General features: G+C 41.6%; 1 protein-coding gene across 1 annotated transcript; it reads right to left on the bottom strand.

The window, feature by feature from the left end:
* Positions 1 to 219: 219 nt before the first annotated feature.
* Positions 220 to 9,192, bottom strand: Clec3a (C-type lectin domain family 3 member A). The gene is made up of 3 exons (XM_020162449.2): positions 9,014 to 9,192; positions 4,420 to 4,503; positions 220 to 2,754 (listed from the first exon to the last, which is right to left on the bottom strand). The coding sequence occupies exons 1-3, from the start codon at positions 9,126 to 9,128 to the stop codon at positions 2,363 to 2,365; spliced, it is 591 nt and encodes a 196-aa protein (XP_020018038.2). The 5' UTR covers positions 9,129 to 9,192; the 3' UTR covers positions 220 to 2,362.
* Positions 9,193 to 10,091: the final 899 nt, after the last annotated feature.

The following is a 10,091-nucleotide window of genomic DNA, read 5'->3' on the forward strand; positions in this document are numbered from 1 at the left end:
CATAATTGCAGCTACAATATTTTTGAAGTCTCCCGTCCCCTAGTAGACTCTGTCTCCTCATTGCCAGGTAAAACTGTTCTCTCAATATGTCTGTATCACCAGTTTCATCAAATCCAGCGTATTTTCCTCTCAAATTCTGCCAAGTTTGGTATAAGCCAACATAGTCTGAATAACTGTAATCAGTTTCCAAATATATCCACATTGGTTAGAATTCAGGCTTTTTATTGTACAATGAAAAGAAATAAAACTTATTTCTGAGCACATGTTTTTAAACTTTGCAGAGCAGATCATTATTCACAAAAACACATTCAACATTGAAAGAAAAGATATTTATTTTAAGGGCAGGATCTATTTTGAATTGCTGCTAAAAAACCCATTTCCCCAAGTTTAAATTTTGTAATTCCATTTTAAGCAATGAAGTCATTTTATACAATTTAGTTAAGCAATTTAACGTGAATAGCATTTGGCCGAATAAAAAAATTGCAGATGTATGATTCTGAAATAGTGTTATTTCAATCTGACTTTCAACTTCTGATGATAGGTTGTCTCTAATGGACTAAAAAATATAGTGATGGTTGAAAAAAATACGTAAATATATAAAGTTAAAAGAACTGTAACATACGTAAAGGGACACAGGAAGACACAAAAGCTAAAGGACTTTTTCTAATAAGGACTTTTGTTTTCTGTTCCCCTTTCCATCACCATGTACTGCTCTTGTCCTGCCTTGGGCTACTTGCTTAGGTTGGAAGCTGTGATGGAAACTGATCAAATTTGCTGCCTCATTTCTTTTCCGAGCTTGACTGAGAACTTCCAAAGAAGCTAGGGTGGAGGAGTTTGAAGAAAACAGTCAAATCAGAACCTCTTAAGACTTCCTTGTTCTGATGTGCTAGCCAAGATACATATCCCACCAGGGGACACAGCGACATAAAGCAATGGCCAGTTGGCTATGGGCTAACAAGGTGTGCTGCCAGGATGGAACAGCCTGAGCAGCAGTTTGAACAGGTTTTGGGTTATATAGCATCTAGAATCTCTGACTTAGGGAATTCTTGCCACTCAGATACCTACAGTTACTCACTGCATAACAATGGTTTGACCAGTGAGGGACCTCATACATGATAGCGGTCCCATTAGCTAATAATGGAGCTGAAAAACTTCTATCACCTCGTGACAGTGTAGCTGTCCTAACCTTAGAGTATAAGACATTGCTCATGGGCTTTTGGTGACATTGCTAAAAACAAACCTACTGAGCTGTCAGTCATAGAATACAGCACATTCAGTTAGGTATAGGACAGAACACTTGGTGATTGTAAATGGCTGTGTTGCTGGTTTATGTATTTACTATAGGCTGTGGTATGAAGGTGCTTTGTTTACTGTGTTTCTCCAAGGTCCCTAGAATGGCAGTACAGGGAGGTACCATGGACCTTTAAGAGGTGGGGCCATATGGGAAATCATTGGGGTTGTGCTTTGAAAGGAATTGAGAGACTTTGTTCATCCTCTCTCTATTTGCTCTAGCTTGAGATGTGACCATTTGCTTCTGCCATGATGTGACACCATCGGCCACCCTCACCAGAGGCCAAGCCAATGGTGTTCTCCAATCTTGGACTTTGAGCCAGTAATACTATGAGCTCAACAAGTCTCTCTTTGTTTTGTATATAGTCAGAGTCAGGTATTTCATTATAGTGATGGAAAGCTGACTTCTATGCTATATTATACTATTCTAGGCCTTTATTGTCATTTTATTGTGCACTCTTATTTACAAAAGGTAAGCAGGTTGTGAAAGAGTATGCATGTCACACCAGCAGAAGGCTCACATGCTCAGTTTACTCCATCTCTTGATTGCACCAAGAGGCCATGTTGAGTGTTTGACCTATATACTAGCTAGGTTTGTGTAAGCACACACTATGACATTTGTATAATAACAAAATGGCCTAGAGACAAACTTCACAGAATATTTCCCTGTCATTGAGCCATACCTGATTGTGCTAGACTTTCAGAGAAATGTAACCTAGGCTTGCTTTTCTTTTCTGGATTGAAGAGATGCATGGATATTGTATTTTTAAGACAGCTGATATATAGACAGGAAACTATGTAAGTGCCAGAGACAAGGAAAACGTGAAAAAGATTTGATAACCCATTTTGCAAAAGTCACTTTAATAGTGTGTTCATACCTGGGTCATTATTTTCTGATCTCTTGTGCCCATGAAAGGCAATGAAATAAGGTAGCCAAATTTTATATTGCTGTGGGGTGATACCCGTGTTTGACTTTCATGATTAATTATCACAATTTAGACTTCTTCTTGGGGACCACCAGCCTATAAATCATGACTGCTCTTGTTTGGGAGACACGTTGGTTAAGGGCCTGTTAAGGGATGGTAAACTCGCATATGTACCTCTTGCTACTACGGCAGGCCTCGTCACTCCATTTTCCCTGAGCTGACTGGGAGAACAGGACACAGTTTTCTCGCTTGCCACCATTGGGCTGTGCACGGTCCCAGTTGAGGAAGGAGACGGCGAGTCCATTGACATCAAGAAACTTGCCCTCTGTGGCCATGTCATTGATACCCAGCCAAAAGTCGTTGACACCTGGCAGGCTTCTCTTACCATAGTCTCGGAGGGCGTTAGTCTCATCAGAGTTCCTGGGGACAACCAAGGTCCCTCCCTTGGAAATGCAGTCTTCATTGGCTTCATGGAAGTGCTTCAAGCCTTCAGAAGCAAGGTAGCATTTCTTGTGAAATTTTGTGCCTCGGAGACAGACTGTGGAGATGTGGGAATTAATTATATTAAAATGTCTTTTGAGTCTAATGGATTAGCAAATACTGATAAATATTTGCAAAATGAAGGGTGGATATGAAATAAAATTTACTCATGGTATTGCATGTGCCAGGCACTGTGTACTTTGCATCAGTGAACTTATAATAACTGTGACAACCCCACAATTCTATTACTTCTATTCATCAGGATTTTGAGGCTTAGAGAAGTTGCTATTTGTAATTTAGCATGTCGAAATGTAATTTATGTGGCGTGTAGAGCTACCCAAACAAATCTGTCTGTATCACCCTCAAAACATGACTTGAAGCCTCATGGTGTTTGATTAACACCTGTATCCTAATTTTTGTAGCTCTGTTATCTGCTGGATTTCCTTGGGACTTTTGGGATTAGATGGAATTTTATATTTTTTAACACACACACACACACACACACACACACACACACACACACACACACACACACACACACACTGAGACCTGGTAATATTGCTAAGGTTAGCCAGGATAAAACAAGCATAAAGATAGTGTTAGGTCCTATAACTGGAGAGTCAGCCTCCATGACCATAATAACTGGGTTTAGGTCTCTACTCTGACATTTATTAACTGTGTAAATCTTAGACTAATAAAGAAATTAATTAATTTATCCATCCTGCCCTTGTTTTCTCATCCATAGAATGAGGATAATTAAGATAGCATAAGTTTTTGGAGGCATCAACAGAAGTTGATTATTCAACATAAATTGTTGGAAAATTAACGTTTTAATATTTATAAAGTATTTATGGTATAAAGAATTAACAAAACTTTTTCCCTCTGCCTGAAAATTTGACCTTCCTTTCATTTTCCAATTCTGTACTCCTGGAAACCTGATAAAAAGAGAATAATGTCATCCTTGTCCCTAGGCAGCATGGCTTATGGCAAAAGTGACCCCAGATTGGTAACATACACCTGGCCAGGGAGTTATAAATACTTGATGGAAAGTCATAACTTCAGTCTACCTTGAAGGCATTAGCTTGTGACTGGGCAGGTCTCTCCTGGGGCCCTCCATACTCTGTTTTAGAGTTGGTACATGGCTTATTGGTTCCTGGGAGTAGGAACATTGTAAGTCAAGCTTTTCTGAATTTGCCCCTTGGAGACCAGCTCCTGGACCATAGTGTGTGTGGCCCTATAGGCTATGGGGGAGCTCTTCTCCCATGAAAAGGGAACAGTGGCAAGCTATGGCTTTAACCATTGTCCTTTCATACATGTCTGATGCCATGTGCAGCTGGGAGAGTCCAGTGAGCCTATATCAGTTGACACTCAGGGGATCTCCCAAAGGTACTCAGCTATTACCCAGTAAATGCTTCCTTTTAGTCACTTTGCTACTTCCTTCACTCTGCTTCTCCACCTATTAGAGAGTAACTGGGCCTGGCTTTTAGAGTGTATTTTTGAATTACCTATTCTTATTTTTATACCTCCCATATATAGAATGGGTGGCAAGTCAAGCTGATTTCCTACCAGTCATCTCCCAGCTTTTGAGTCCTCTCACTTAGATGCATCTCTGGTGTGTCGATGTTTCTTTTAAAATGATGTCTCCAGAACTCAACAGGCAGTGCAAATGAGTTGAACTCATTGGCAGCGTTGGGTTTGCTTCTGGTCTTAGGAGGAGTCTCACCTGTCTGCAGGGCTTGGATTTCCTTCAGGGCGTTGACTTCTCGCCAGAGCTTCTCAACTTGAGACTTCAGATCCCCATCCTTTTCTGGGGGCATTTGAGGGTGGGGTGGGGTAGGTAGAATGGAAAGCATATGATTAAAATTAAAATTAAAAGTTTAGAAAATATGAAGCTCTGGAATGTAGAATCTAAGGAAATGGGTGTTCCATAGAAATTGAGTCAAGGTACATGAACTATAATGCATGAGAAAAACAAGCAAGAGGACTGAAGGAGTGGCACAAGTGGTAGAGCATAGGAAGTGTGAGGCACTGAGTTCAAACTCAGGTACTGCAAAAAAAAAAAAGAACCTGGGTAAGAAGATTCATAGGACTTGGTGGGGATAACACCAGAAAATCCTGTGATGTGGAGCTCCTGCCCCTCTCTCTCTCTCTCTCTCTCCAGTTCCACTCTGTGGGACACCCCCTCATCATTGGGCCTTAAAGGGCCAATGACTTTCAGATGACTTTCAAATCTACTTTAACCATTTCCACTTCTGAGAAGACTTTTCTAATTATCCCTAAGCATCTCTGTGTAAATCTGTTCCTTTGAACCTTATTTGCTTTTTTGTAGAGTACTTTCTCTACCCTATATTTTACTGAGTTTCCTGTGTCTTATTACTGATGATATTCTGATGGTGATGGGCACATAACAAATAGGTACTTACAATATTTGTGACATATACTTCATGGTATATGAAATAGCATTTTGTGCTCTCCAAAAATAGCTAGGAAGGGAAGAAACAGTGATCACCACAGAAGAACGAGGGTGAGGTCACTGAGCTAAGTGACATGGCCTGTATGTGCCAGGACTCACCCTCAGACTTGTTGGGCCCCCACGTTCCCTTTTCCCAGCATCCTTACAAATTGCTGTGTCAGATATGGTGGCTCCTGGCAGTGTTAAGCCATAAAGGACCATGGAAAAATTCACCTATGTTAGAGATTAGCAACTTCTTTATTCTCAAATGTTCCTGGATGAGACTGGAGCATCTTCATGACAACCTTGACTGACCTCAGCTATAAGGAAGTCATAGAAAATGAGCAACCTTGGCCAAATCAAAATTCCAGAACGGATGGTCACTCTCTTAGAGACTGGCAGGACCTATAATATGCCATAATAAACAGTACAAGTAAAAATACACTGTGTGCGAGGGAGTTAATTCTTTCAGTATTCCCATGAGACAGACATTACACACCACCATTTTACAGAAGAAGAAACAGAGGCACGGGGAGCTGAATTAACCTGCCGAAGCTCACGCACTTGGAAAGGTGCAGAGCTGGGGTGGAGTTTCTCTGGCTCCAAGCCTGATCTGTCCCATCTCTACCTGCTTCTGCCAGTGACTGCCTCTGCCTCCCTAGTCCCTAGCACGCAGCCATAGATAGAGAAGATTCTTAAAGCTTGATATCAACTATCCCCAGCTTTATCTTTGTAGGGATGCCATAGAAATAATTTTTTTGTTGTTGTTCCAGATTTTTCAGGATAGTCTAAAATCTAAGTGTGTTAATTCACTGACCCCTTAAATATGTGCTTCAAAACCAGGTGGCTCCAACATTTGGGCTGGGAAACTGCCTTCTGAGGTGTGTGTGGGAGTGGGGGTTAGGGAGTTCTGCTCTTCATGAAATGCTGTTCATTAATTCCTAAAGTTTCCACAACTCAGCTTAGAAGTACAATAACCCAAAGATTTTCTTGACAGGACCTAAATGGATGCATTAGAATGCAGTCCCTTCAGCTTTGGGGCCAGGCTTTTAAAGGCTTCCAAGTCACAAGTGTCAATGGGCAAATGTCACCTCCATGACTGTAGACATTGTCATTAGCATGAAGACACATGAGTTAATATCAGGCTCCTGGGAGATTGTGATGGAAGTCATTACCTAGGTGGCGTGGCTCCTTCTTCTATCATTGGCTTCCAATGTGGATGAACACAGGGAATGTACTGCACAACCATTTTACTGCACATATTACATATTTTCACTAATGCAATGAAGTAAGTACCAAAAACACCTGTGTTTGGAGCTAAGTCACTCAATTGCCTTTTTTTTGTGGTACTGGGGCTTGAACTCAGGGCCCTACGCTTGTTAGGCTACCACTTAAGCCGCTCCACCAGTCCTGTCTTGTGATGGGTTTTTTTAAGATAGGCTCTTGGGAACTATTTGCCCAGGGCTGGCTTTGAACTGCAATCCTCTTGATCTCTGCCTCCCAAGTAGCTAGGATTACAGGTGTGAGCCACCACCACCACCAGCGCTTGGCTTCAATTACCGTTTTGAATCTCTTAGGAAGTTTCCTGTCATTCTGTGACTGTTATCATACAGGATTAGACACAGTATAGAAATAAAGAAAATTTCCAGGAGAAATGACTAATAAAACCATGATACGTTGTTGGGTTGTCAAGATATGTGGGTAGGAGCACTCTCATCCACTGAAGGTGGGGCGTAGGTTAGTTCTATCGTTCAAAGAGACAGGCTGAATGACCTGCAGCGTTACTTCTAGAACTGTATCATCACGTCCTAGCGTGGGGATCAATATAGGTGTACCAAGCAGTCTGTGGATATTGTACCAAAAAGAGATACAGTGGAAGCCACAAAAAAGTTTACCAGACACAAGAGATTAAGTTGTGGTCTGCCAAATAATAGAGCAATATCCAGCTGTTAACATGAGTGACATATGCCTTACATGGATAGCTGGCCAAGATTTCCTGAAAGGAATACATTCATTTGGATCCCAAGCATTTTTGCATAGTCAGTCTGGGACTGTTATCACTGGACAGTAGGCAGGAAAAAACAAAACCAAAAGAACTGTTCAGCTTACCTAGGTTTCACCCTGGACTTAATGGCAAAAATTGTTTTGGGGAGAAGATATTTACTTTACGTACCAAATCAGTTTAAAAAATTGTATGTGTGCTGGAGGTGGGGAGTGGGGGATAAGGAAGTGCAGAGAGAGAGAGAGAGAGAGAGAGAGAGAGAGAACACACAAACACAATTTACATATTCATATCCTTTCCCCACATCCTACTGGGTGATCATCATTTTGCCCCTCCTCCCAGTGGTGAAGAAGGGCATATAATAATAATAAAATAAAAAGTGCCACATCAGCTAGTGTCTTCTCTCTCCCTCCTTCTCCTGTCCTCCTCTTCAGGAATATACTTCATCTGCTGATGAGAGATATTTAATCTTTCATTAAAAGACGGAATAGGGAACTACATGGTTTTATAAGGAAAAAAGACTTAGCTTAAGAAAGCTTGCATTAGAACAAAATGTTATAAATAAACATTCCAGCAAAGGGCCTTTATAATAACCGAAACACAACACAAAACAAACCCACTTTGTACCCATCAGCTGTTTGTGTCATATCAAATCAGGACTTTAACCTTGTTGGTCTTTTTGGGGTTTTGTTTCTAATGAATTGAAATTGGTAAGGAAATCATGCCATAATAATTAGCTTGAAATATCCTGATGTGAAAATGAGGCCGAGATAAAACATTACCCATGTGTTGATGTGGGTTTTTTTTGTGTGTATTGGGATTCGAACTCAAAGCCTCACACTTGTGAGGCAGGTGTTCTACCACTTGAGCCACATTCCCAGCTGCTTTTCTTCTTTTGTTTTGGTTGCAGCATATTGCAAACAGGTTGCATCAACTTTGTTCTTTGCAACTTTTAGTTTTTGCTTCCAAACTCCATTTAAACCACCTAAACTGGGAATTGCTTAGAGAATCAATTTTGTGTCAAAAATGTCTTTAAGCACTGTATGACTGAATATTGGCTTTTTTATTTATTTTTTTTTGTGATGGGTCTTTTTGAGATAGGATCTCATGAACTATTTGCCTCCGCCTGGCTTCAAAGCTTGATCCTCCTGATCTCTGCCTCCTGTGTAGCTAGGATTACAGGTGTGAGGGTGTGAGCCACTGGTGCCCGGCTGATATATTCTTAAGTTAAAGAGAGGTTCAGTTCTCTCTGTAAGATCTGAAAAGTTTCCATATATGATATAGACTGTCCTGGGATTGCCAGGGATATGGAAATACACCTACATGATAACCAGTGAGAGAAAGGAAGAAGTCACAATTGCCAGAGCTCTGTCCTCAGCCTCACACTTAATAGGTGCAAATAGGTTTGAACGGACTTATCAGTATCTAGAGGGAATCTGCCAGTCGGTATGTTCTGTTTGCCCATCATGCCTGCTCACCATCCAGGCGAGCACCCTCTTAGGAATATTCCACAGACCTAAGCTCACCTGACAAAGCATACACAATGCAGAATTTTTTACATTACATTAATTGGTTTTCCCAATTAACAAAGCCCTGATAAGGACTGGGGATATAGCTTGGTGATAGAGTCCTTTCCTGGCATGCTCAAGGCCTCGGGTTCAGTCCCTAGCACCACCAAAAACCAAAAAAAGCCCTACTACACGATTCCTTTAAGTATCAAACTGTCCCAGAGAATCTGAAGGTCACTCAATCCCCTGGAAAGCCACACACACATGGGGACCTGTGCTGTTCCCAGGACAGGGACATTGTCACATGCCTGCCCACACCCAGTAAGCCTGGAGTTTTGCTGCAAAGTCCTGGTACCTTTCACTCGGCGCTTGCTGTGCTTTCTGGATTTCAGCTTGGATGTGTGGCTGCTGGTCTGGTCCAGGAGCAGGCTGATCACCAGGATGCAAATGATAAGTCCAATCCTTGCCATGGTGCTCGGGCAAGCCAGCCGGGCCACTTTGCCAGTTCCTCTGAAGCACCTAGGGAGCAAAGAGACCCGGCTACATCTTGCTCTGGGGCGCCTGGGGCCAGCTTTATAAAAATGAACAGGGAGATTGGCTGCCATCCCACTGACGAAGGGCTGGAATGCCTCCCTCAGCCACAGCACAAGGTGGCCCTTGTCCTCTGGCCTCAGGTTGGGCTTTTTATTCACTTATTTTCATTCTATTGCATTTTCCATTTGCCATTTCACATGGGGTTTCAGAGTAACTGCGGGTTTTGCCTGCTTTACTTTTAAAAACTTTTAAAAAAATTTTAACATCTGTGAAGACTCAGAGTTTAAGTTTTTATTTTGGAGCACTGAAATTTATTAAAATTTCTGGAAAATATTCAGTTCAATTCTGTTTTCAGAGTAAAAAAGTGAGAAAGCCAACCCATCTGCAAGAATGTCAGGAAAGTTACCATGATGTGTGTGTGTGTGTGTGTGTGTATGTGTGTGTGTGTGTGTGTATGTGTGTGTGTGTGTTTCCACTATCCATTTAAAGCATGCACTCATGTGTCTATATAGCTCAAGTGCAGCTTAGGAATGGTTTGCACGATGGGATTTCTGAAGATGGCTAAAGTAGATAGTACATTCTAAAATATAAAGGTGTCCCTCAAGTATCAAGAAATATATTCCTGGAGCCATGCACAGTAGCTTACATCTGTAATGCCAGCTACTCAGTAGGGAGGCAGAGACTGGGAAGTCAGAGGTTTGAGGACAGTTTGGAAAAAAGTTAGGAAGACCCCCATCTCAATTAATAAGCCAGGCACAGTGGCACATGCCTGTGATCCCAGCCATGCAGGAGGCTAAAGGTAGGAGGATCACAGTCTGATGTCAGCTCTGGGCAAAAATTTAAGACCCTATCCAAAAAAATACCTAAAGCAAAAAAAGTGATGAGGTTACATCTCAAGT

The sequence above is a fragment of the Castor canadensis genome, chromosome 15 (assembly GCF_047511655.1).
Source record: "Castor canadensis chromosome 15, mCasCan1.hap1v2, whole genome shotgun sequence".
Classification (NCBI taxonomy): domain Eukaryota; kingdom Metazoa; phylum Chordata; class Mammalia; order Rodentia; family Castoridae; genus Castor; species Castor canadensis.

Coding starts and splice junctions, on each gene's coding strand:
- Clec3a (XM_020162449.2), bottom strand. CDS start 9,128: ATGGCAAGGATTGGACTTATCATTTGCATCCTGGTGATCAGCCTGCTC. Junction 4,504..9,013: donor CAGCAAGCGCCGAGTGAAAG/GTACCAGGACTT, acceptor AAATGCCCCCAG/AAAAGGATGGGGATCTGAAG. Junction 2,755..4,419: donor AATCCAAGCCCTGCAGACAG/GTGAGACTCCTC, acceptor ACATCTCCACAG/TCTGTCTCCGAGGCACAAAA.